The sequence below is a fragment of the Nipponia nippon genome, unplaced genomic scaffold, assembly GCF_047370975.1.
Source record: "Nipponia nippon isolate SJK-2023a ecotype South Korea unplaced genomic scaffold, ASM4737097v1 scaffold_4, whole genome shotgun sequence".
NCBI lineage: Eukaryota > Metazoa > Chordata > Aves > Pelecaniformes > Threskiornithidae > Nipponia > Nipponia nippon.
Window position 1 is genome coordinate 51,928,323 of NW_028262358.1, and position 27,718 is coordinate 51,956,040.

Sequence of the window (27,718 nt, forward strand, 5' to 3'; positions counted from 1 at the left end):
CTCCGAATCCGCATTGTCATCCTTGAAAGAAATGGCAGTACAAGTGGGTTTTTTTCTTTCCTCAGAAATAAATCAGGAGCAGCTGCACTGAATTAGATGCATATCAACCAGGTTCAAGGCAATGAGATTGAGAGAAGAACCAGACCTAAGCCTAAAAGTGGAAACTGCTATAGACCTGAGGAAAGCTTGCAAAAAGAGTGCTTGCTTACATGATGCATGCAGATGTTCCCAAACTATCCTGGACGCAGTAACATGCTAACAGGCCTTTGGCTACCACAATTAGCTCCTTTGGTTTTGAAAACCTGTAGGGAAAGCTGATCTGATTAAAATCTCTAAAACATCATGTTTATCAAAGAGTTTTATAAACTCAATTAAAACTCGAGGCTTTTCAAATCCTCTCCCACGCAGGAGAAACGGCCACATGTAACCCACATATGCGGCTTTTTTCTTAAACTTTAACCACCACCTGTGCATCATAATGCAGTAACTGAGCGAATACCTTAGTGGAAGTGAGGGATACAGAAGGATGGGGAAGGTGCCAGAGGTGCTGGGGAGGGCACGTCTGTGCAGAAAACAAATTTTGCACTGGAGTAAGGAAAAAACCACTACCTGATAATATCTGATGGGAAGGAGGCACGGGGATTGGTGAGCAGATGCTGGCTGTGGCTGGGGACAAGACAGTGGCCAGGGTCTCAGGGGATGTGGAGCAGGAGAAAGGGAACCCTGGATCTGGAGTGAGAACTGAAGATGGGGTTAAGATTGTTAAAATCATGTGGGACCAAACCAGTCTTAAGCAGCTTTCAAAGGCCTGTTTGCTAGTGAAGCAAACAGCTCAGGTAAGAGTCCTTTGCCTTTGTATTCTGCTCCTTCATTTTATCCTTCTTTCCCCATGAGTAATTGTTCCTAAAACCCAACAAGCCTGATCCCACATATAATTGCACAGTATCCAACCTCTCCTCGCTGTCAGCCTTCAGCTGAGTCCAGCTCCCATCAGCTCCTCTCTGGGGCCCATCTGCTTTTTTTTTCCCTGGCCTAGCGTTAGTGGTCTCCCAAGCCTCTACAGATATCCCGTGCTTTGCTGTTGTTCATAAGTTGCATTGAAACAGCTTCAAGCATAGAAGACAACCAGATAACATGGTATTACAGCACCATACGGGAAAAAAATAGCACAGGACTACAAGCAGGTTTAGCCCTAGATTTTTCACATAACCTGTAAAATAGCAGCTAATCTGGTTCCCAATCTGATTCCCGTACTAGAATGCCTGTCTTACGTATTTACTTCTGCACCCCTAGCTTTATCCCAAGCCCTCAGTACAACGCAATTTCTACTTAAAGCAAGCAGGACAACAAGGATGTGGACAGCCTCACTGGTTTTTAGAAGGAACTCAAGATTCTATGAACTTTTTGCCATCAATTGCAGAAGTCTGAACTGTGTGACACAGCAGCGCCCATTCAAGCCTGTTTTCCTCATCCAATATTCAGCCCCCTCCTGCCTTTGGTGAGTCATTAGCACATTTAATTCAACAAGTTGTTCTGAAGCAACACCAGTGACCTAACATGCAAGAGAAGCCATGAAATGGTGCTGCAGTGCAACTTTTCCAAGGCAAAGGCCACTTGGGAAATGCAGAGTGAGCTGATGTTGAAATCGGGATAACACATGGATGAGCAAAGTCTGACACCCTCCCTGGATGAGTTTATGCATGCAGTGTGAGGTTAAATGTCTGGTAAGGAAGAACACTAAATAGCTATTGAACTAAAATGAACTCTAAGTCTTACTCCCAAATAGAAGAAAAAAAGAAAAGCCTAAGTCAAGGAAACATAGGAGAGAAGGAATTCTTTAACAAAAAAGTAAAATCAAACTGTTTTACAGAGTTAATATTATCTGGATCTGATAATAGTGCTTTACCCTGAGATTAAATGGAAATTGGTCCTTATAAATCAATATAGGTATGCATGGCTGAAATTACCATTGGGACTCTATTATTATATTATTCCTGTCTATTCTCTAGCAAAGAAATACCTAACCATTTAAGAACAAAACCATGCCCCACAAAACAAGAGAGTGCCTTCACATTTCCCAGCATCCAGTACAATGATTGAGTCTGATTTGGTAATCCATCCAATTCAAGGTTGTTTGAATGGACACACCATGGCAAAGGGGGTCACAGCATGGGAGAATGATTAACTTAACCTACCTGCCTTGTTTGTTTGATGCCGCCTTGCTCCAGTGCGAGTCAATAAAACTTTGTGCACCGACACCCACAACTTCCAGCACCCGCCAGCTGGGCCAAAATGGGGATTAGCAAAGCCGCCTTTCTCTTTCTGTTCTTGCTCAGCTCAGGTAAGAGTCCTTTGCTTTCTGCTTGCCTAGGTGAGGTGGGGGCCAAACGCTTGCAAGCTCCCTTTGGTGAACGTAGGTCCCCAGATGATGGATTTGGGGCTTGTTGGCCAGCGAGAGTTGCTGTTGAACAAAGTGAGAGCTGTGGTTGCTCCAGTGTTGTGTTGGTTGGAGATGCCAGAAGAGCAAGAGCCTTGGTGTCTGCTTGGGGAACAAGTGGCTCCTTGCAAACATGCCCCATGGTCAGAAATGGGGGCATCCTTGGAAAGCAGCCCCAAAGCCTGATACAAAGATATGGCTGTCTCTGGTTTCAGCAACCTTTTATCCTAGGGTTGTTTCTTTTCTCTGTTATTGCCAAGTACTGTGATCCTTATTTTGATTGCTTTGGAATTCATAAATGCATTGTGAAAAATAAAATCACAAAGAAAAGGAAAAATTTTTCTACACACTAGAGTTTCAGTCTTTTTCATAGCCACAATCTTAACCGGAAATTGTTCATTTCGTGTGATAGGGAGGCCAAAATCTGGTCAGCGTTTGTTTCTGCAGTATTTTTGGTGCTGCAAGACTATTTCTTTGGAGGATAGTATAAAATAATTTGTAACACACAGGAACTGAGTAAGGTTCTTTACATATATCTTTTGGGGTTTAGTAGATTGTAGCTCTTTTAGAGAAATTTTGAGTAAATACTTTCTGTCCTGAAAACTTTAAACTTCAATGAACTATGGGATTCAGATGGCACATTTTCTTTCAGGCCTTCTGTATAACTACACAGTCTGTTGTGATTGAAGTTAAAAATATAGTCATGAGTGTGTCAACACATATAAAAAACCCCAATAAAATACACAAGCATTTTACATATGTAGTTTTAAAATATAAAAAAATAACGATTAGAATGGGTAGATTTTATGGGTAGATTTTAGCTAGAAATATTAGAGACATGCCCAGCATAAAATATCCTAGATATTATTTAATGTTAAAAATGATCATCTTAATTTAAATTCTAGTTTCTAAGCTTTGTTTTTGCAGAAGAACAGCATCATTCAAATCAAATACACTGTTCAAATAAGTAAGAATTTTATACAGGGGAGGAAAATATAGGATTTGGGCTTCTGTCTGCAATACTCTGCTTTTGCTTGCAAATCCTTTATCAACTGGTGGTAAATATTTACATTTCTGCATAAAGCAGTAATACATCTTTCTTACACTGAAAATTTCCATAGACATAGGAAAAATGGTAGCAAGAAGATTTACTGCATTTTTATTCAGATGCATATGTTTTCATTTTTTTTTCTTGAAGTATTATACCCTGCCATGTCATTATAACAGAAAAGGGGAAAAATATTTTTATGACCCAAATCCATTATGACCCTGTCAATATTTTAGATATCAAATGCTGTAATTATAATGACAATATTATTGCATAGTGTCAAAACAGAACAGAATTAAGGTTGCATGGAAGCTGTACCATAATAGGAATTCTTTACTTGTATTTCTTGTCCTTGTGGAGAGCATTGCAGAATCCCTATAATATTGTTTTAACCTAGTTTAATGTTTTGTCTCAAAACTCATTTCTTCTTAATGTCTTTTTTTTTTTTTAATAACTAGTGGAATCAGTGATTCCTGTGCCTGTCACATGAAATTTTATTGTATAATTTTCACTTGATCTTTTTTTTGTTTTTTTTAGCAGCTATCATTTTCTTTCATGCATACTGTTAAACTCTCAACCCTGAGGGCCAAACTTTTCCTTAGTCTACATGCAGAAGAAAACCTCCAGTAACTTCTCTGGGTTTGAAGTGGTATGAGAGGAAGCATAATTTGGCTTTTGTGCCTATTTTATCAGTTCCGTCTTGTAGGTACAGAATGACCTTAAAGAAAATAATCAACTGCAGGCTGAGCTAGCACACAGGTGAAGGAATTTAACTGTACCGGGAGGCTTATGAGCCTGCTTCACACTACAAAAGAGTGTTACTCAGGAAAGGGAGGAGTAGTTGCCTTTCTCAGCCTGGAAGACATTTCATTGAACATCCCTGTGGAGCCCCTCAGTCACAGGCTGTGGGTCTGGGTGGGACGAGGCTGCTTTCTGTCCCTCCTGCTGGCACTGGGCTACGGTCGAGAAAGAGAAGGGTCAGAAAAAGATGACGAAAGAAGAAGTGCCTCTCTTCAGCATGGCTGTCGTGCATGAGGGGGAAGCCAGGGTCTGGTTCATACCCTGTATGCCTTTTATTCAGCAATTGTGTAAAGCAAGGCACAAAACCAGGGCACAGGACTGAGATGTGTTGCAAAGACCATGGGCCAGCTGTCTGTTTGGGGTTGAAACCATGCAGAACGGGTAACTCCCAGAGCCAAAGGTTTGTCTGTAGAGTCTTATGCTCATCTGATAAAGAAACTGTAAAAATCACAGGACTCATGCAACTCTGTGACCCTGCAGCTGGAAGTCATGAAAGTCACAGTTTTGTGAACTACAGCTAAGCATTCAGAGGTTGTATAGCTGTAACAGAAAAAGAAAATACTAAATGGGAAAGTCATTTACAAGAAAGATTGTACTTGAACATTTTTGGAGTTTACCACTAAGCAGAGCTTTACTTTTTAGTATCCTATATATTTCACATGCAACTGTAGCTCAGAGGTTGTTAGATGAATTTATTTACCAGTTTAATATCTTGTGTTAATTCACTGCAATGGAGGGCAGCATCTGCTACCCTGGTTACTAAGTTCAATACAGAGTTATTACAAAAATGGTAAAATGAACATGAGCACAGTGATAACCCCAGTGACTGAGGATAGCTCATTTCTTGCAAGAGCATTTGTAAAGAGGCAGCTATGGGGTGGCTGATAAAACTGAAGTCGTTCCACGTGATTAGGTATCAGCAATGGACAATCGTTGTTTCACATCTTCCTTGAGTCCCATTTCTCCACTTTCTCCAAAGTATGGGCAACCAATATTTTCTTTCTGAAACACCTCACTTTTTTCCGATCCTTGGGTTGTCTTCTCTGTTCCCATCACTTTATACCCTAGGTTTGTGCTACTTGTTATGACTTTCAGAATGATACAAAGCACTGTTCAAGCCACTTCTCTGTCCTGCCTTACAGGGGGTTTTCAGTGATGCTACCCTTTACGATACTAGGAAGGCAAGATTTACCCATACTTTGTCACCATTAACCCAATTATTCCAGCAATTAAATGATGATATTACTCAACTAGGTGACAAAGAGTTTAACATGAAAGTTTGAAATAAATCATATCAGCATTCACATTTTTACCTCTTTCTCTCTTTTTCCTTTTAGTGCAAGGAGACATACTAGACAGCTATGTGAGAACAGAGGGAGCTTGGCTGCTCAACCCAAAGAAGCAAATTTATAGGACAAATAGTAAAGAAGAATGTGCGGAGCAATGTGAAACTGAAAATAAATTTACTTGCAGGTAATTTCCACTGGTTCCCATATGTATCTTTCATTGCAGATGAAGGAGCAGTCTACCTTATTTATCAGCAGTCTGAAGTTTTGAGGGATTTCTTAGGAGTGTGTGTGTCTGAGGAAAAACAAAAGATATATAGAAACAGAATGCCTGGGACATACGGATGAAGACAGGGAAGACAGGATGAAGACAGCAGGACAGAGAAATTAAGAAAATTATGTTGAATTTTTATTGGAAAACATTATGTTATCTTGATGTACAGCTTGGCACACTGAAAACCAACTTGACATGGTTTTATCGAGACTCTTGCACTCCTTTTGCAATAAAGAGTCATAATTAATTCCTTGGAAATTTAGGACAGCAATAATGGCATTGCTTATGTTCATCACATTGCTATTATCTTGCAGATATATCCATTATTCTGAATTTTACTAGAATTTGGACTTAAGTTACTTCTATTTACTTTGAGAAACAGACGGCCATCTAAACCTTAACGATCCTAAACCCTACTTCCAGCCAAGCCCTCCCTCTGCACTTGCATTTAACCAGGCCCAAGGGGCTAGAAAGCATGAAACATGTCGACCAGTCTGTACCACTGGCCTTTGCTCAGGCTCCTGCCTCAGGGGAGCCTATTGCTTTGAGCCTACGGCTTCTGAGCCTCCTGTGCCAAAGCCTCGGTGCCCATTCAGCTTCAGCAGTACAGCAGGCAACTGGAGTAATGAGGAGAGATATCTGTTACTGCGGTGGGAGGCTGTCCTCACATACGAGGCAGGGAGGTTTTCTCTTCTCATCTTCATGAGTTCTTGATCTGCCACTTCCACAGCATACTTTTTTGAACTCGGCAGACTGACTGTCTGCAGGGCTGTTTCCAGCACTTGGTTCTCCATCAGGCTTTTATTCAAGGCAGGGGTACCCTGCTGCTGACTTTTTAAATGTGTTTTATAACTTTGTGTTTTAGATCAAAAGGGAAAATGAGACTCATTTTAAAGAGGTGTAACCCTGAAGGATGACAGGGGTTTGCTCACTGAATGTGTGAAGTACCACCCATTCCCTTTGATCCTACTCCCCTCTCTGAAAACCACACAGAGAGGGCAGAGCTGCAGCAGTACTTGTCTCAGGAGAGTAGGGAGGAAGGCAGAGAGGGCAGGTCTGTATATTCAGATTATATATTTACAGTTTGCAGAGGATTATTGTTCTCTTTTGAGGCATAGTCAGACACAGTATCATTCCTTAGCCTCTGCCTCAGGTCAGAGCCTACCATCACCTGATGCTGGAATAACATTAGGGTCATTTTGTCTTTGCCTCCCTAATCAATTATGTGAGATCTATTACAATCAGTAAAGAACAGATGCGATCTGGCAAGGAAGGACCTGGGGGAAGAAAGGTAACCGTTAGGCAGAGCTTTAAGACCAAGCCAGCACTGCAGTACAACCACATCAGTGTTTCAGACCAATGAGTTCAGATCAGTACTTCAGACTTGTTATCCCACCTTAGCACTGTGTTGGACCACACTCGTTCACTACATCCCTACTTGTAAATTTAACATTACTGAGAGCTGGGCTTGGATGGGGGGGAACAGTCTCCAGTATAGTTTTGACCCAGGGCAACCAGCACTCTCCAGACAATGCACAGACACCGTTCCCAGCACTGATTCCAGATGTGATCCCTCTCCTTTGGAGAGACGCTGTGCGAATTTACAAGTACAGGCACACCAGGATCATGCCAGTTGGTATTAGGGCTACAGATTGGGCTTTGTCAGTATTTACGTTCCTGGTACAGACCTACCCACTGAATGGCACGTTGCTATTGCTCTTTTTTTGGTTCAGAAAAGCTAGCTGTGGAAACTACTTAGCCTGTCAGTTTTCCCTAGATGCTATTGTAAAGGTTACACCATCAGCTCCAGTTTTGCAGACTTGTAGACTAGGTACTTACTGAAAAGACAAATGGCTGTGTTTTCCAAAGTGCTTACATTGCTTCATGTACAATGACTCAGAACAGTTATCACAAGGTAATTTAAGGTCCTGGCTTGTTGTGTTTTACCTGTTCCTTGGTAACTGCTGAATACTGTAGAATGTCTCGCTTCTTGACTGACCACTAATTTTTTTGAAATAAGGTCAAAGTCCCTTGTGCATATATCCTCTTCAGCATGTTCTCTGGAGGCTCTGGCACATTATAAACCTTTTTTATCACTTGTCATAATTTGTTCATGTAGCTCCCTTTCAACCTAAGTTTGGTATGAAGACTTAGGAGTCAAAGTTACCACTGAAAATGGGAGCTGCGATACTCAGTGATTTGTGAAACGTTACTCAATCTTAAATATTGCTGAAGTGCAGTGCTTGCTAAAATTATAACTGAATACTAGAAAAGGTGTTTAGGAAAATAATGCACACATTCAGCTATTGTTTCTTATGTTGCTCTCTCCTCTTAATTTCAACAGGGCCTTCTTATTCAGCAGTAAAGACCAACAGTGTTTAACATTGGCTGAGAACACCAAAACAGCAATGATATTCAGAAGAACAGATGCAGTTCTTTATGAAAAAAGAAGTATGTCTATGTCTTTTTTATATTATTTCACTGAGGTATGCTTTCCAGTGGGACTCACATAACCCTACTGTAAATGAGGGCTAAGCCTTCACTGGGTCAGACAAAGTGGGTAGGTCAGCCCTTACCTAACGCCTGGTTTTTGCCACATTGCTTGTATAGCAGTGGTACCAATTTTTTTCCCAGATTAGTGCTCCAGCATCTTTCCTGCTCCCTAAATCCTAGGGTCCACAAGGCAGAAAAGAGCACTGGTGCTCGGGGAACGCAGAAGGTGCTGGGAGTAATGGAGGTGCTTAAGGATCCCTTCTTTCCTCCCCTCTCCTTTTAAACCAGCCAATAACCTATGGCTGCATCTTCTCCGTCTCTGCTGAGGGTACTAGGAAGAGCTACTTGTGCTGGTAGTGGTTTATGAGATAGACCTTTCCCCGCTGGAAAACTGGTGGAAACTACCAAATAATTTCATTTGTATCACTAAAGAAAATTCACAGTTTACTTGGGTGGGACTCAAATCAACTTTCTTTTAGTTGTACATGTTGTCAGAAGTATTAGAGTGTTACCTATGCTTCAGATAAAGATGATCTATTTTTATAGTATTTGTATATCATTATATGATGTTTGTACTCTTCAATTAATGAATTTAGTGAAACTTTTATCCAAATCTATATATTTATGATATAATTAATTGGCATGGTGAATTTTTGTATTCTCCTTTTGTATGTGTTTTACTTCTGGTCAGTTTTGCCATAGATGAGGATTATGTGACTTAAGTGTATTTGATATCCTATTCTTTCTGAAAATAGGAAGTCTGTCTTTAAGAAATGGCAACTATCCAATTTTTTTATCATCTCTCTTAAAAATCTATCACCTTATGCCAGATGCAGACAAATGATTGGGTTTTAAGACTATTTTTGAATTACCTAATCAAGAACTGAGCTCTTGCTATATACAGGGAAGAAGGAATGTGTTTTATTTTTAATGTAACATAAGTTTCACTGTGTTGTTCTCTGACTTTAGTAATACACAAGGAAGAAAAGATCTCCTTTCTGATCATTCAGACATGTAAGATAATGTGGTAAACTTTGAATAGGATTACTGCTGTTCTGTGTTAAATGACTTCGTGAATATTGCCTTTCACCATTTGCCGATTTGTAATTTTTTGAAAAATATTAACACCTTTGAGAATATTCAGAAATTGGAAACTATAGTATCTACCAAGAAGGTGGTCTCATTCAACAAAGAAAGATGCACGAAGAGGAAAAATGAACCAGTTTCTCAGCTGCTGCAAATCATGCAGTGTTTTCAACAGGCCAGTTTCTAACCAAAAGTGAAGAATCACAATAACTAGACTGTAAATACCAATGACCTGCAAAGACTTGTAGGATAAGGTAATGCTATGTGTATAGCACCTGCAAGAAGATTTTATGTAGTAGTTCCATAGCTTTAGCTGGATTGCGGCTGAGCATCCTAATGAGATTTTGTTCAGATATTGTAGATATAAGAAAAATAATTTTTCTCAGAGAGAGTGAGTAAGCACCGGACCACATTGCCCAGAGAGGCTGTGGAGCCTTCACCCTTGCAGATATTGACTGGATAAAGCTCTGAGTGGCGTCACGCAGCTCCGAAACTGGCAGTGCTTTTTATGGGGGTTTGGACCAAAGACCACTGACGATCTTTTTCAGCCTGATATTTTATGAGGCCTACAGCCAGCTGCCCTTTTTTGTATATATAACTGATAGGCAATTTAATGTTTTGAACCTAAGATATTTTTATTATATCCAGAAGCTGGTGGGAATTCCCTGAATCGTGATTAAGTAATGCTAAAAGAAATCTTCTGCAGTTCCTACTGTTGAAGGAAAACTGAATGGATCAATTGGCGAGTAACAAATATTAAAGACTGAACAAATAACTTACATGTAAATAATCCATACTAATTTTGCTTCAGTACTGTGATCAGGAGCTAGAGTGTGATTCTGGTTTGTTTTTGAGACATCCCTTGGATTTGCTGAGGTTAGAATCTGGATAACAGTCCTGCAATATTCAGTGAGGATTTTTGAGGTCATAGGCATAGATTTTAGTTTTGAAAAACAGAACCCCATCAGTAAAGGTGTGAAAAACTGCAGTTTTACATAACTGAAATGTCCAAAAATTGCACATCTCCCTACAAAAACCAAAAGATGGACCTAGGTATTGTGAACATGAAAAATGCATCCTATTCTGTACGTGTCAGATGGTTTCTTTGTTGCTCATCTCTTCATTTGCAGAGGGTCTCAAATAATTACGTGTCCATTCTAATGATAACATTGATTTAATCTATTGTTACAGAACAGAAGGGAAAATGTAGCTTTTACCTAGGCAGATCACTTCACTGTCTCCAGCAGCTGCTGCTGTCCTGATACTTCAAGGAAATTCCTTTCACATGCCCAGATGCTTTTGCAATATTATTGCTGAAACCAACATTATTTTTTTCAATTGAAGCAATTACTTGATGAGACCTAATTGATCTTTATCATTGCGTTCAAAGAAAAGGATAACGATTTGTATAAAAGTCACAATTTTCAAAATTTTTTTTTCTATGGTATGTGCTATAAAAGAGAAAGTTAACCTTCTCTGGCGTATAGAAAAAGTAGTAAGAGTTAAAGCTAGCATTTGGGAATTGTTATCCACATATCTGTTTGTAAATAGTTAACCCAAAGGACATGGGTTGAGTTTGGGGATCAAAGTTAGTTATTTGTCATCAGACAGAAAAAAACCTAAAGGTTATATAAACGGTCAAAAGTTTATGTAAACAGAAAGAGTCAGCACCTGACCGACTCAATGTTCAGTTATTGAGGTTTTTAATGTTAATTTATTGCAAAATTGTTTGAGGGATCCAAATGGCTTCCAGCTAAGTTTCTAGAGTAAACTTGCCCATATATATATACATTGAAATAAAAAGATGTGCCTCAAGGTATGTCAATAAATCCAGATCTAAACTACTTATTGGCCCACAGAAGAGCTGGACCTTGTTTCAGATTCAAATATCCATTCTTTTCTCTTTTGACAAGACAGATCTGTGTAAAATGGCATTATTTCTCCAGATTTATGTTAATCTTCTGCTTGTATGTCAGCTTTGGTATAACTTTGATGCTGAGAAAAGCTGATGCAAAACTGGGTCTCCACAAATATCTAATCTGGACACTACTTAAAGACATTGAGGCAAGCCAGGTCAGAACCTAAAAGACAGATTGCTTCACTGCAGTTAGAAAGGAGGAACTGTCTGATGAGATGTGCCCTGTGCATAGAGAAATGTTAAATGAGTTTCCTGCTTAGTTTTCCAAGCCAGAGGACATATTGGCTGACAGAGACTGCCCCTAAACTGCGGATATAGAAGCTCTGAGGGAACGTGCCAAGATGTGAGTTCCTTCAGCCGTGCCTTGGCAGAGCCGCGCCTTGCAAGCCCGCTCTCCCCTGGCAGTCACCAGCTCTTTGCTGGGAAAGGTTATTGTTCAGTCCTCCCAGGAAAATCTTAACGGCTGCGATGGGCTTATGCTTGCTCCTTCCTCCTGGGAAAAAAATGACAACGTTGAGCTTTCAGTTCTCATTTAATTTAATTATTAATAATTTAAAACAATTCAATGTTTTCAAGGCTAGGATACAAAATCCAGGTTTACTCAGCATTAAAATTCCCCTTGACTTATGTAAAGACAGGATTTCATTGCTAATTCTTTCACTCCTTTTTCTTTTTTTTATAGAGGTACTATGAAGTCTCAAAATCTAAGAGTACAAAAGCATATGTAATATACACTTTCATCCAACTATCCATTTTATCTTGTAGAGCAGAGAGTCATTGTTTTAACACATCATGAATTAATTAAATCTGATTCATGACATGGTGAACTTTAATGAAACAATGTCATCCGCATTTGTATGAACTTAAAAAAATTGCTTATTTAAACTGGTAAAATGCGATGTGTATGCATCTGTGATTCTGTCCTGTTATCTTCTTCAATTCAGGTGGCTCTCTTTTAAGGTTTGATTTTAATTACTGTGTATAACTCTAATAACATCATAGGCAGCAATGAAAAGACAATGTGTTTCTATTTTGTTATAGTGCATATTTAAATGTTAAAAGCATATTTTATTGTTTAAATCTGCTGTAGTATGTTCTCAAAAGAACCAGGTTGTGTTACACTTATTTCTCTGGAATTCTGGTTTGGAAGTTTTTGGCTTTCACATATATTTTTCAACTTAAACATCAGTTAACTAGTAGGTTTTTACAACATGAGCTGTCTATTTTTGGTGGCATAAGAAAGTAAAAATATGACCAAATGTATTTAAATGTATTAGCATGAAAATGGATTTTGTATATACAATGGACATGTCATGATACGCATTAATTAAGCACGTATCATTTCAGTTTATCTTCTAGAATGCAAGGAGGGAAAAGGGGTGGATTACAGAGGAACAGAAGCCAAAACTCAGAAAGGTGTGCCATGCCAGAAGTGGACTGATAATGCCCCCCATAAACCAAAGTAAGACCTTTTTGTATATGTTTATATGTTTTTCTGAAATTTTGCTAAGCCATTTATATGTGCTAAGTAGTCTTATAAGCAATTTGTTTGGTGTTCAAAGTCTTCTTACAAAGTATTTTTCTACACTTATCTAGAATAAGATAATTCTCTAACCTGAGTTGTAACTCAGAGACCTGCAATTAGGTTGATGAACCATGATCAACAGGGACATTGTCAGTCTTGGCAGTTGCAATTAAATTTTGTCTTCTTTACATGAGCAAAACGCTTGACAGGAAAGCACCTGGTTCTGCTGAAATAAGATTTTTCATTAATCTCACCAGGGCAAGACCTTCTCTTTGTTAAAGTTATAACATGTGGCAGATGAGATAGAGGTACATCATTTTATCAGTGAATCCATAGACAATTAGCAGGGCAGTATTTCTTGTATTTAATGAAAAACACCCAACCAGGTTTATTTAGTAACCTCCTATTGAGATGGCATAGCATTCAGGTTACAGAGAACTCTCCCATTTCAGCAAATATCTTCTCATTGCATCTGCCAGGGAACATGTCCCAGAGGAGGCTTTTCTCTCCAGGCTAAAAAGTACCTTGGCTGAGAAAAAATTACTGGAAACTGAACAGCTGAAGTAAATGCAAGTATTAAAGACATGACTGGCCTTAGAGGCACCATATTTCTTCAAGTCTCTAGCTATGGCACCTCTAACTCTTCAGCAATGGCACACAGTAGCAATTAGGAGACTTCCAATGAACAACATCTACAAAATGGTCCCCAGATAAAGACTTCATTTTTTAGAGTCGTCAGCTAAACCATTGGGACAGTTTCCTTATTCTCTAATCCCATTTAAATTCTGTTCCAGTTACACACCTGAAAAATATCCCAATGCGGGACTGGAGGAAAACTACTGCAGAAATCCCGATAATGATGGAAAGGGACCCTGGTGTTACACAACAGATCCTACTACCAGATTTGATTACTGTAACATCCCAGAGTGTGAAGGTCAGGATACATATACTGGTTTCTTTCCCTTTTTGGAAGATGTGTTCAAGACTGTGAAGTTATTCAGATACTTTTATTTTTAATTGAGTATTTGTTCCAGACTTGAGCTTAGTTCAACCTGAAACTTTCCAAATACCTTTTTAACACCAACAAGGAAGATATCAAAAGATCCCCAAAACAACTATACAAAGTCTTTTTTTTTTTTCCTAGGTAAAAAAAATGATATATGAGCGTATTTACTATCATAATCCTAGAATTGAACTAAATGACAGTTGCTAGCGCAAAAGTCAATAAAACATGACAGCAGCAAGGCACAGATTTTCAATTATAGCTTAGTAGTTTTAATTTAAGTCTTTTAAAAACTATAGTTTATAATTTTTTTTTTTTTAAATGAAGTACTATAAATGTAATCAACTAGTTGAAGTCATCTTACCAACAAAAATAAGCCTTTACTTTGCCAAAAAAAAGACTGTGCTCTGATCAGGCTCTTGAGCTTCATGTGAGATGCGTATGAGTGTTTATGGACCAGTTCCTCAAGGACTTTCTGTTTCTCTTGTCCTCATTCTGCTTTGCTCCTACAGTGGAGTGTATGCACTGCAGTGGAGAAAACTACCACGGAGTAGTTGCGACAACGGTGTCTGGGCTTGAGTGCCAGCGCTGGGACTCCCAGCTACCTCACTCTCACGGATACCTCCCAGAAAAGTAAGTCAGACTCTGTGATGGGTTGTTTATCGTCAAGGGTGGCCTGAAGACCACCCTGCCGCAGACAGGGTAATTGTTACAGCCATTAGTGACATTTTTTAAAAATTATTTTTCCTGTTCAGTTTTCCAGAGAAGGATCTTAAGATGAATTATTGCCGTAATCCCGATGGTGAACCTCGCCCCTGGTGTTTCACTACCAGCCTGACTAAACGCTGGGAATATTGTGACATTCCTCGTTGCAGTGAGTCTGACTTCCAGACTTCTAGACACAAAGACATCTAGACACAAAGACATCTAGATAGCTTCCATTCAGGGTGGTGCAAGGAGCTAGAATAAATAGAAGAGGCCCCAAAGATAAAAGAAAAACTAAAAGACTGCTGACTTTTATCTCAAGGAAAAAAATAAATAACCTTGAAATGAACCTCTGATAGCTCTTTTGAGGCTAGATGTTTCTTTCATAGGCATTTCTAATGTTTTTGTCTGGAGCACATTTCCCTTCCTTGATGTGTTTTGACATGACCAGGCATTTCAGTGGTTCTGATGTTTCTTCTGATGTTCCTCTTTTGGTGTCAAACACTTTCACTCTTCCTGAAAATCTTCTGGCTTTTGTTTTACTCTTCCAGTTCAATTCTCTGCCTTTTCAATTACCTTTTCCCCTAAAGGCTTGTCCTTGCCATGATACTTTTCCTTGCAGCTTCTCACCAGACCTCATCCTTGCTGTCTCTAACTCTCACTGGTTATAGTACATCTCTTTCATATCTGCACCTATACCTATGACTGATGGGCCTGCCGCTTTCACCCAGTTTTCTTCACAGTATTGCCACTTGCTCACTTTCCAGCTTTGTTCTGAGGGGGCTGCTAGCGCTTGGTTGTGTTGTATCCTGGCTGCTGTAAAGGGGCAGATGCAAATGCCCTTCTCGCAGTCTAACTGTTTGCGAAGATGTTAAAACAGAAGAAAGAAAAGTTAAAATATTTTTAGATCTTTTCTCTACCTGTTGGACTTTGCAAACATTTTGGTCTTTAAACCTTACCTGCAAAGAAAGCTGAAAAGCCTGCTTAATTATAAAGCTCAACGTGGTTTTGGTTTGGTTTTTTTTTAATATGTCTAGAAGGCACTGCTAAATTTCAGTTCCTTTTTGTGCAATAGCAACACCCCCACCAGTTCCTGCACCAGGGCGTCAGTGTCTATCAGGAAGAGGAGAAGACTATCGAGGCACAATATCTGTTACTGAATCAGGAAATACGTGTCAGCGCTGGAGTTCTCAGTCTCCTCACAAACACGCTCGCACTCCTGAAAACTATCCCTGCAAGTAAGCGAAACCTCTCCATTATTCAGTGTCCATGAGAAATACCAAGGCACAGAATTACTTCATTTTTCTTCAACTATGTTGCAAAGTTCTTCGGTTACACCAGCATTCATCACCAGCTGGATTGCATCTTTTCAATTTTTTTGCACATTTCTTTTTATTCACTTCTTTGTTCTTGGATACTAGTGTCTCCTCTTCTGACGTTCAAGCTCTGCTTGATTGACTTTTTCCCTCTTCAGTTCATCCTTTTACTGTATTGTTGATCAGGTGAAGTGATGTAGAGTAAGAAAGTTACAATTATGGTATTTGCTTGGGACTAGATTCTTTCACCCTATGTTTCTGCTCTGCTGCTCTTGGCCTCAAAGTACTACATGAAATACAACCTCTTAGTTCATCCATCAGTCTAGCAGGTCTCTGGTTTAGCCCATCAAAAACACCAGTGCATTGCAATTATTCATCTAGTAAATGGCATCAGTAAATGACAGCGGAGTTACCCACCAGTAAATACAAGAGTAAACTAGGCAGCAAGGTACATTCCCCTGTTGTTCATAACCTTCACTAGATTTCCATGAGAGTCTTGTCTTAGCCACGTTTTCTGTTTCAGGAACCTAGAGGAAAACTACTGTAGAAATCCTGATGGTGAGAAGATGCCATGGTGTTACACCACCAACAGAACTGCCCGGTGGGAATATTGCACCATCCCCTCCTGTGATGGGACAGAGCCAGAGGCCCCTGGTAAGAGCAACAGGAGACATCTGGAAGCGAAGGGTCATTGTGGTTTATTTTGAAAAATCTTGGATGACCCTACCTAGTTGTATTATTACTGTCACTCTGTGTTGCTATATATCAGTGGAACTCCTGAGCCTGGTATGGAGCCCAGGCTGGTATGTTCAGTCTGGTGGATAAGTGCAGAAGGTTTTAAGTCACCTACTGACCCAGCCCCGGAAAAATTGCAGTAACGGAGGTCTTTTCCTTTTGTCAAGTGGTGGTTCCCTCCACCTCTAAATTTTTAAATGCTCCATGGAAAAGTTAGTTAAATTTACATCCCAGCTCCTGAAGAACAGAATCCAAAGCAAAACCTAAGATAACTTAAGAGCACTGAACCAAGACTCCATAAAAAGCAGTCAAAAGAAAATTCTCCTTACACAAGGCAGGCTTGTTCCACACACATCTGTGGCAAAGCCACAGACATCCCCCTACCCTGGAGAAGTTTTGATCTATATGTGAACAATTTGCATCGTTAGCTGAAATAAATCCCCATGCATGACAGTAAAATTGATGTACAAGTGCTTTTAATCTAATTTATCAAAATTTTTACAAACGTTTTTGGAAATCTTCATTTTGATCTACAGTCTGAGGAGGATGCTGTTACAGAGAGCATGCTGTGGCAGTGAGTGAAATACTCTGGTTTGCTCTTTTCTGTTGGCTTTCTATGCTTATGTATAAATATCAAAGTATTAAGATGCAAGGGACTAGTTTCTGTTATTCACTACAGCTGTTGATGTGCCTGAGCAGGCTCAAATTACTGAGGAGTGCTATCAAGGCAATGGTGTGACTTACCGTGGCACAGCTTCTTTCACTCTCACGGGAAAGAAATGTCAAGCCTGGAGTTCAATGTCACCACACCGACACAATAAAACGGCAGAGCAGTTCCCAAATGCGTATGTGTATTTCCCATTTCTGTGTTTCATTGGACAATGACCATTCATGAATTTGTTTTAATCTGTATCATCTTTACACAACAATGATTTTAAAGCTGGGAAGGAAGTGTACTTGATAAAAATAATCCCTTCCTTTTTTCCTTTTTTTAATGCGGAAATGTTTTCTATTAACTTCACCTTGAAACAAACTACAGTTGTCACTATTATGCTTTAGACTAATTAACTGTGTGTTTCTACATTGCTTCTAAAGGAATTAAGACTTATTGTAAATTTTCCCTTATGCTGAAATGAACTGTTTGTATACATGGTCTTATTCATGACTTTAGTCTGCAGTTCATTAGAGCTTTGTGGAAGGGATGGGTTGTTTTCTTATTCCTAATATTTACTATTTATTTATTCCAAAATGCAAAAAAATATTTTTTCTTAAAAGCTATTAATGTATTTAAAAAAGTAAAAAGGATTGTATCGTTGATACACATATGTGCATTTACTTATCTGGATTTGTAAACAGTATTCTACTATAAGCATTAATCAATGAATAAGTATTTGACATATTTAAATATTCTGCATGTTTCTTGATTTCTTTGTGCTGGAAAAAGGATATCTGTCACACACTGTACATGAAAAATGATATATGCTAACTCTGTAGCAGACCTGCTACATTCTAAAATGTTCTTTCAAGTTCTCCTCAGAGCAGTGACATGGATGGGAATACAATATGCTTACATTTGTAGGGACCTGAAGCAGAATTATTGCAGAAACCCAGATGCCGATAGCCGCCCATGGTGTTACACCACCGACCCCAGTGTGAGATGGGAATATTGTGACCTGAAGAGGTGTAGCGATCAGCTATCAGTGACTTTACCAAAACCTCCTCAGACAACACTGGAACCAAATCCTGGTGAGAATACTTTCTGCTTCCCCCAGAGATGCTCATAACCAGCAAGCTGGTTTTTATGGAAACGTCATCAAGGATTTAATGAGGATGAAATACAGGAAACTCCAGATAATTACAGAATTTAATATAGTACTGTATCCACTCTCTTAATTTTCTGAACTTTCTTGTAGAATAATTAGCAGGGTTTCTGTATTTGATTTTAGATTACTATCGCATCTTTTGTCTACTACATCTGGCAATATTGGAAACACAAGGAAACAGATGGCTAGTAGTCCCCGTACTACTGTGGGAGGGCTACTAGCAATGACAGCAAATATACAGGTGATGGCATTTTGCTGGCAAGTGTTCCAAAAAAAGTCTTTTCCTGTGCCATGCATTCACATTTCCAGGGCTCCATTTCGCACCAGAGGACAGCTAGCTTTTTTAATTCTGTTCAGAGGCAACTTTGTTATGCAGTAGATGGTTAGAGTGCTTCAGCTGTCATTTTTTTGCTATGACATGTTCTTCTGGTTAAAAGGCTAATAATTTTAGCTGAGCATGTATTACTGCTTTTTACCTACTGTAAAATGTGGCAGTGGACAAATATCAGTGTCCTGATAGGACAAGACTTTATGAGTGCATGGTCTTTGTGGTCCTGGTTTCTGGAGTCACGAGGCGTCAACTGAATCTACACTTCATTGGTTTATGACTTTCATGATCATAAAGAAAATGTTTAAAATGCAAGGAAATTAAAATGTGCTTGTTAGCCATCATTGACACTACGCTGTCCTTCTTCCCTTATATGCATATTTTGTAGGATGTGTAGGTCTTACTAGTATTTCCTCATATTTATTTCTGCTTCACCACCATGAAGTATGGATGTGGCCCAATAGCTCACAGCTAACAATCATTTCCTTTTCTGTTTTCTTCACAGATTGCATTAATGGTAATGGTAAAGATTATCGTGGCACAGTAGCAAAAACTGGAAGGGGCAGGACTTGTCAAGAATGGAATTCTCAGAGACCTCATAGCCATGACTATTTCACTCCCATGACTCATCCAGGAGCAGGCCTGGATAAAAATGTAAGCAGCTCTTCATTCAATACTTGCTGTCATTGATCTTCGCCCATCTTCTTCCTGGTCCCTCAGCAAGCATTTCATGCCAGGTCTTTGTAAATTAATTTATTTTCCTCAGTTCAATCCAAGAACCTGATCGTGCTAATTCTAGTTGACATGGGCAGTCTGTACTCCTGTGGGACACACAGATGCGCGGAAGCTCTGTTGAATGCTTCTGCAGCACAGCCAAGGGTCTTCAGATGGGCATTTGCTTCTCCTCACTGCTGAGGACTAACTGGAGTTGGTCTGTGGGCAGCATCTCTGCCTCCTCTGCCAGACAGAGCACCTGGGGTCATAGGTTTCAGTAGTAACAGTGACGGGTGAGATGGCAAGGGATCTAATGTTCAGTGCAAGTTCCTTGAGATATATAGCTGATGGATTGCAGCCCCCATCCTCTACTAATTTCTCCTCCAGCCCTCTAACTTCTGCCATGGCCCATCATACAAGGATATACATGCATCTGACCCATCCTGTAAGTCATTCTCCATCTCTAACCTTCATCTCCCTCGTCCCAACACATGTACTCATCACTAGTTTTCTAGACTTGTAACATCCCATGCAGAATACTTGCCTGGTTTGTGACAAGCTCGGTATGTAATATAAAGAGCTTGTTTGATGTTGCCAGCTTGAACGATTTTTTTCTCTAGGTACATGATTTTAGAGCTTGCTTTAGCCAGTCCTCTGATGGTATCACATACCCTGTATTGAATTCCAACTCAGACTGGGGAAACTCCCTCCTAAAAGCTGCCTGCCATAACTTTTTGATTCTTGCATTTGGCAGAGACTCTTGGGGAAGAGAAGCAAATATTTTCTCCTTTTTCCTGAGACATGGGATATATTTCAGAGTAGGGAAGGGAACTAGAAAAATATCTGGTAGCATGGAGTTGTGTGACGTGTCTGTTCTGAGCAGAGATCAGTCAGTATGGCCAGTAAGACCTAAAGAGTGATTCAGCTAACCGGGCAGCCCACATTAGGCTGAACACTGCACCCCTGCCCTTGGGGACTCATAGACATCACCAAGTTGTGCAAGAGCAGCTTACACAATACCCACATGCCCCAGAGTCATGCAACCAGAGTGGGTGTGAAAAGACCTCAGGGCTGACCCTACTGCTCCTACTAACTTCAGTGCAAGCAGGAGTAGACAGTTTAGTGTTTTAGAAAATCCCATCCTAGGTCAAGATCTCCTACTTTTTGAGAGCTCAGAGGTCCAAGCTTGCACTAGTGAAGCTTACTGGCTGAAGACAGTTAAAGAGGTTTCATTATTACCTTTTCCTAAACTCACAGAGCAAACAGAAAAATGAAACCCATTTTGGCAAAAGGAGTTGGAAATCACTTATAAGTAAGGAAATAAAAAAATCCCAAATTTAATTTGATTTTATTTTGAAACATGCATTGGTGGGCTTTTTTGTCCCCTGGTTAATAGCTAGTGTCTTTATTCTTTGTTACAGTATTGCAGGAATCCTGATGGAGATGTGAATGGACCTTGGTGCTACACAACAGACCCAAGAAAAGCCTGGGAGTACTGTGACATTCCCAAGTGCCGTAATTATTCCTTTAAAGACTAGTGTCTCCCTTTCCTGTAATCTTTTATGACAACTGGAGGACATTCAGTGATTAATCTGAAAGACTGGCCTAAGACAGTGCAATAATTTTAGATTGGAAATTAAGGCTGTGGGGAAGCGATGCTCACTATCTGTGTCTGAAGTCTCAAGAATGGTGCTTATTCCTTGGAAGCCCCAAACCCAGTACAAGATGTACCTGGACCCCACGGAAGCTCACGGGGGTTTTGCCATGTGTTTCAAAATAACGTTGTTCCTGCAGAAATTTCCTCTGCTCCTGCCTGGTCACCTGGCACAACTGTGTGTGTGGCCAGGCTGAACAAGGGATTCTCTTATCCCAGCAAAATTTTTGCTCTCAGAGATATCTGAAGTTCCAAAAGATCCATGAGATAAGAGTGGACAAAATTTTGTTCCACAGAGACAGTGATTGAATTTCACGTGCTGTACCACCAAGATTAGTTTGAAACAGCTGCCAGTGCAGCTTTTGCATTGCTGGCATCTGTGAAAGTACATTTAAAGATGTTGGGGGAATTTATTTTTTCTTTCTCTCTGTTTCGTTCTCCTTTCCTTTCTGTTTTTTTCTATCTGACTGGAGATCTATTCATGTGTAATTTGCTGACCACTGAGAAGTGCATGTGAAAAAGATTTGCCAGGCATTTTTAAGTGTTCCAGATGAAGGTAACCTAACAAATATAGGTGATGCATGATATATAATTGCCTGCAGAGAATCCAAAGCTGAAGTGACAAATGTAACAGGTTCACCTTCTAGTTTTCTGAGTGCATAATGAATGTATAGCAAACACGCTAAAGTTCCTTGTAGTGAGTTTTTTTCTTATTCTGTAGCTCCTGCTCAGTATGAGTGTGGAAAATCCAAGTTCAGACCAAAGTTGTGTGCTCAAAGGATTGTTGCTGGGTGTATTTCACACCCACACTCCTGGCCCTGGCAAATCAGTCTCCGGACAAGGTATGGCCATTCCCCATTACATTAGACTTTACATGCAAAGAAACTTTGCCTCTCATAGGATGTTATAGTATGTGGTTGCAGCATTCTAAACTTTATTTTAATTTAAAAATAGCTCAAGGCTATACATTATGTGTGCTAATCTTAAAGAAGGTCATTTAGACAACCAAGAATGCTCTGTTTTGAGATAAATACCTATGGAATCAATATAACCACCAATTTCAAAACCACTTTCACTAAAAGGCAGAATGACTTTAAATCCGTCACTATATCCTATGGTAGAATCAGTATCCTCTGAGTAGAAGCAACAGTTTGAAGTACGGCTCATACAGACCTTGACTGGTCCTTCCATGTAAGTGTTTGATCCTACTGGTGAAGTTATTAGCAAAACTAGGAATCAAGGCCAGTTGCAGAGCTTTTTGACTGTGATCAGAGCTAGATAAAAGCCAGAATCTCTAAAAGAGTATACATCACTGCACATAAGGTTTTCTAGCAACAGAATTACTGGTTAAGAACAAAGATCTAGGTGTTTTCATACAAGGCCTTATAAAAATGTCCACATAACACTACTGTCATTGTAAGAAATATTGTTCAAGGAAAGTAAAATATTGATTCTTAATGAAAATGTGGAATAATGTCTTTGGTTCATAAAGGTGTACATGTTAGAAAGATTACATGATGGACTGCAGTAGAATTAACTTCCCCACCTTAAACCAATGCCCTTTTCATGCCTTTCTGCTCTATTACAGTTTTGGCCTGCATTTCTGTGGGGGAACCCTGATAGACCCTCAGTGGGTTCTTACTGCTGCTCACTGCTTAGAAAAGTAAGTATCTGTTATAGCCTGCACCAGCATTTTCTTACACTACATAGAAAATCAGAGGAGAAACAAAATGGATCCAATAACTAATGAGAGCTGTCTCTTGACTCAGCTTGCAAACAGTTGAGAATTGAGCCAAGTCTATTTGTCATTCATTAAAGCAGAGTTTTAACTGAAGAAACAAAGAGCGACAGTGATAACTTTTGCCAGCTTGATTTCATGTGCCATAATAAGGGATTAAGAAATTAAGTTTATGCCAAAGATGGCTTTATCTTTCTGGCTTTGACAGAACAAGGTGCCCAATAACATCATAAGCAGTCTACATCCTGAGTGTGCGTTTGTCAGCTTATCATGTGCAATCATTTCAAATAGGTCCTCACGGCCATCTGCATATAAAGTATACCTTGGATTACACAGAGAAAGAGCATCAGAGGCATCAGTGCAAAAACGAGATGTTGAGAAATTGTTCAAGGAGCCACACAGGGTGGACATTGCTCTGCTAAAATTGAGCAGGTACTCTTTCACCTGAAGCGTTCCTTTGTTCTGATGGGACAAGTTGACTAAATAGTGATTGCTGGTGTCATGGAAATGTGTGTGTCTGTACACATTGTGTTCAATCAGTGATTTAAGACCCTCTCTTTCTTCCCTTTCTGCAGAAGTTCCAGTGGAAAGCAAGGTGATTCAGCTGTAGGGCTTCAGAGAGGGAAAGGACTGCCTTGGGAGGGGAGGAGGACTAGGGACAGTGACGCAGGCTGGCAGTACGCTGGGTGCCAGCACGCTGGGTGCCAGCTGCTGGGAGGTGAGGCAGTGGCAGCAGAATAGGAGGAGGTAATGCCTAGAGGAGCTTTAATCTCTTTTTCTACATGCTTCTACTTTGATAAGGTAATGAGGATTGAAAGCTGCAATATTAGCATGATGTCACCCCATACTGTTTGCATGCTGTGGTGGGGAGATTTCTTCTTCCAGCAGGTCTGTCCAGTGTGCAGGCAAATAGTATGCACATTTGATGCAATACCCAGTATGACCCTTCTTGCATCTGTTTCTATTCATCTGAAACTCTTGCCGAGGCACTGGAATATGTCCATACAGCTGCAGGCAGATGTGAACATATGGTGCTTGTGTTTTGATTTCTGTGGCTGCAATACAGGTCCAAAACACATGCAGGGTCAGCACAATTAATGTGGTTTCTTACTTGAGCCTAACCTTAGCTGCACCCAAAGGCAAGTCAGACTGACTTGGGTTCCTCTGTGTGCTAAGTGTCCAGTTCAAAAATGATTTATAAATAGTCAGACTGGATGCAGACAGAGCAAGCTAACACCTATGTGTTAAATGCCACTAATTCATACTGCTAAGTAGCTTTGTAATTAGGTTTTGTTGGCTATGCATTAGCCTAAGTTAAAGCATTCTCTTGGCTCTATGTTAGTAATTTTAGTATCAGCCTGTAACTGTTCTCTATTTCAGATCCTTTCCTTTTGTGTATCACATTCTGAGGGATTAGAGCCTAAAACAAAAGCAGTTTTGCACATCAGAAAAACCCTTTACCTGAAGCTCAGGATTTCAAAGAAAAAAGGATGACTGTCTAGAAAATCTTTTTTGAAACCTGGAACTGGTATCAGGGATGAATGTGCTAATGATTTTTCCTGTATGAGTCTCTTGTTTGTTTCTTTCAGCCCAGCAATCATCAATAATCATGTAATCCCAGTTTGTTTGCCAAAAGAAAATGCTGTGTTAGGAGGAAGAGAGGAATGCTATGTGACGGGCTGGGGGGATACAAGAGGTGAGACAACGTTAATACATCTGAAAGCTCTGTGTTCGGAGATTGGTGTATACTTGTATCCAAAGTGTATTCTCTTTGTGCCAAAAACACCCCATGCAAGCTTACATGCATACCTATTTCATTAAAATTCATCAGGTACTGCCATTCTTTCCACTGTCTCCCTCTGATTTAGATTCTCCTGTATCACTCAGAGCCATGTAAACTGAAACCCCCTAAACCAATACTAAAAGACGAGAATCAGACCTAAGGAGCTCCTAACTCTTATCTCTCAGTCCACTCTGCTTTTCCTCAAAGTGGGCTTTTACGCAGTCACAAGGAAAGTTTTTCTAGATTTAAGCTATTTCTAAATCACATGAAGGTGAGTTTGCTCATTCTCTTGAATGATTTTTTTTCTCCCAACCAGCCTGGTTCAGAAGATCTCACACAAATATAAACATAACTCTCATTTTCAAAACCTCCCACTGTCTTGGTTGAGAAGGACATCAGTACCTTCTCTGCCTCCTTGCTTCTGCCCACCATGCCATTTTCAACTCTTTACTTCCTACCTCCTTTCTTCCACAGAGAAGAAAACTCAGTTACAGAGAAATAAAATGTCTTGGGAACGACTCCCACAAATGTCAGTGGGTACTGGATCCATATGGATGTACTGTGGGAGTGGGAAGGTCAATCAGTGCAGCGTAGATTTGGATGGGTGGTAGAGGGTGATAAGTACCATGGTACTGATAATACTTACTGATTTTGGTGTCACTTCATATTATGCATGGGAAGTATATGCATAGTGCATAAACACTATGCTTATTTTACTGCTTATCCATACCTCAGTGTTTGTTTTGTGAAGATATTCTTTTACCTTTGTCATTTATTGTGTTTTGGTTTTGTTTTTATTTGCAAAGGAACTGGTGGTGATGGCTACTTAAAGGAAACTGGTTTCCCTGTAATCGAGAATAAAATATGCAACCGCCCTGAATTTTTGAATGGTAGAGTCAAAAAACATGAGCTCTGTGCTGGGAATATTCATGGTGGCACAGATAGCTGCCAGGTAAGGAAGTCTGTGAGCATCAGAGTTGGTTGTAAGAACATTCAAATCAAATAGTGCTTGCTTTCTGGGCTTGAGAGGCTCAGTATCAGCCTTGGGATGTTGCCACATGACGTGGCACACAAGCTGAAAAATGCACATGGATTCTGCTCTTCCCTTGCTCCATAGTCTGCTGCTAGGAAGTGGGGCAGGTAATTTTTCAGATAAGCCTGAACTACAAAGCACGTGGTAATACAGAGCTGCCTGAGCCAGGTGTATGTGTACGGAAGCCAGCTTAGAATGACTAACAGTCTGATTTTTTTTTCCCAGACCACTTTGCTTGCCTCAGCTAGACTAGCTCCAGTGTCCAAGCTAGCTCATTTAACAACCTGAGACATCTCAGTTAGCAGTCAAGGAACAATGCAGTGGAGTCTGCCATGCAGGCATACCAAGGGCCAAAGGAACTACTAATTTCCAAGTGTCACTGCCAGTGCCTGTGAAAATCACACTGGGTGAGGCAAAATGCACGCTGGACTTCCCTTTTGCTGAAAAAGGAAGAATATGGTTGGCAATAGCTCATCTCACAAGTGTGGTATGAAGGCTTTTCCAGAAGTCTAGGTTTTGAAATTGAGTTCTTCAGTTTCTTTAAGTACATGAAAGGGCTTGGAAAAACTTAACATACTGAATCAAGATGGAAACTTTCCTCCCAAAAAAGCTAGAGGAAAAGCACAGGTACCCTATGCACAAGCACTGTGATGGGCAAGCAGTCCATTGAGGAGTGTGCACTCCTGTCTTAAGACACATGGCTTGAATGCATACACTCACTTCGTCTTGGATCATCTAGTAACAACAGGAGGCCATAAAGACCTCAGAGAAGAGACTGAGGGAGGAAGTGCAGTTTAAGTTAAGGGCAATCAGATTCCTTCTCACCAAATCCCCTTACTTCAAAAATAAATGTAATACTTGGATGATGGGAAGAGATGACTTTACAACAGTGTTCACAACACATAGAGAACTCTTCTCTGGCTGGAGCTCCAGTGTTTTCTTATAACTTGTGTACTCCTCACGTGCAAGAGGTACTTCTGTTTCTGTGCCTCCTGTGAGGCCACTCTTCCACATGGGGCTGACCGTGAAGGAATCATCCTGTTCTTTCTCTGTTTAGGGTGACAGTGGAGGACCTCTAGTCTGTCTGGACCAAGATAAATTTGTCCAACATGGAGTCACGTCTTGGGGTCTTGGCTGTGCCCAACCCATGAAACCTGGTGTTTACGTTCGAGTTTCCAATTATATTCCTTGGATTAAGAGTATAATGGAAAACAACTGATCCTGGGTATGGATTGTCCTCTCCTGAAAAGCAGTATGCACGTTAGAAATACAAGATTCCAAGTGCAATATTAAAGCTACAATCATTCATAAGAAAGTAAAATAAATATGATCATCCATTTTAAATTGCTATAAATTAACAGTTATTGCCAAGAAACCCAACTGGCGATGTGTTACCCTCTTTCTATATGTTTTATGGTTTGCTGTGTTTGACAATGGACTTACCCACCTCTGAAATACGTGTCAAAAATCCCAACCTCAACTGTAACTGGTCACCCACATTTCAATCTTACATTAGGCCCTACAATGACTTTTTCTTCTAAAGTTGACCTTCCCAAGACGTTGTGCTTCCAACAAATGAAGAAAGGAGAATACTTCTCATTTTCTATGAGTTGTCTGAGCCTCCTACCAATTTAATGATACAAACCAAGGAAGAATCTCCCTGTATATGTCTTATATGCATGTGAAGGTTTATTAGATATGTCCAATAGCATTAAATACACAGGATGAAAACAAAAAAGAAGCAAACACATTTGTTTTGTATTTTCATATTTTTTATTGACATGGAAATCTGTGTGTCAGCAAAAGTACAAATATTGCATCAGAAATATAAAACAGTGAATAAAAAATAGCCTCACTCTAAAGTTAGTCCATATTGAATACAGAGAAATAACTGTCAATCATTACAGCAAGTAATGACAATGTGTTTAACGTATTATAAAATTTTGTTGTCCATAGTACCCATCCTGTTTCACTATATAATTTTATCTCACTATATAACTGTTATATGTGCATTTTTC

At 39.8% G+C, this 27,718-nt stretch overlaps 1 protein-coding gene across 2 annotated transcripts; it reads left to right on the forward strand.

The window, feature by feature from the left end:
- The first annotated feature begins 1,447 nt into the window (after positions 1–1,447).
- On the forward strand, positions 1,448–27,660 carry LOC104018106 (plasminogen). 2 transcript variants are annotated; one of them, XR_015708177.1, is made up of 20 exons: positions 1,448–1,498; positions 2,130–2,341; positions 5,624–5,759; positions 8,191–8,297; positions 12,691–12,805; positions 13,663–13,802; positions 14,384–14,504; positions 14,627–14,745; positions 15,652–15,814; positions 16,416–16,546; positions 17,307–17,472; positions 18,207–18,373; positions 19,284–19,432; positions 20,914–21,007; positions 21,868–21,988; positions 22,735–22,809; positions 23,176–23,316; positions 23,460–23,479; positions 24,474–24,580; positions 25,474–25,606. XR_015708177.1 is itself a non-coding variant. In XM_009471214.2 (20 exons), exons 2-20 carry the CDS (start codon positions 2,293–2,295, stop codon positions 26,917–26,919), a joined length of 2,409 nt encoding a protein of 802 aa, XP_009469489.1. In that variant the 5' UTR covers positions 1,454–1,498; positions 2,130–2,292; the 3' UTR covers positions 26,920–27,660. The 2 variants fall into 2 exon arrangements, 1 of the variants encoding a protein (XP_009469489.1); XM_009471214.2 differs by lacking the exon at positions 23,460–23,479 and adding an exon at positions 26,758–27,660 and having other exon boundaries at positions 1,454–1,498; positions 25,474–25,619.
- The last annotated feature ends 58 nt before the right edge of the window (positions 27,661–27,718 follow it).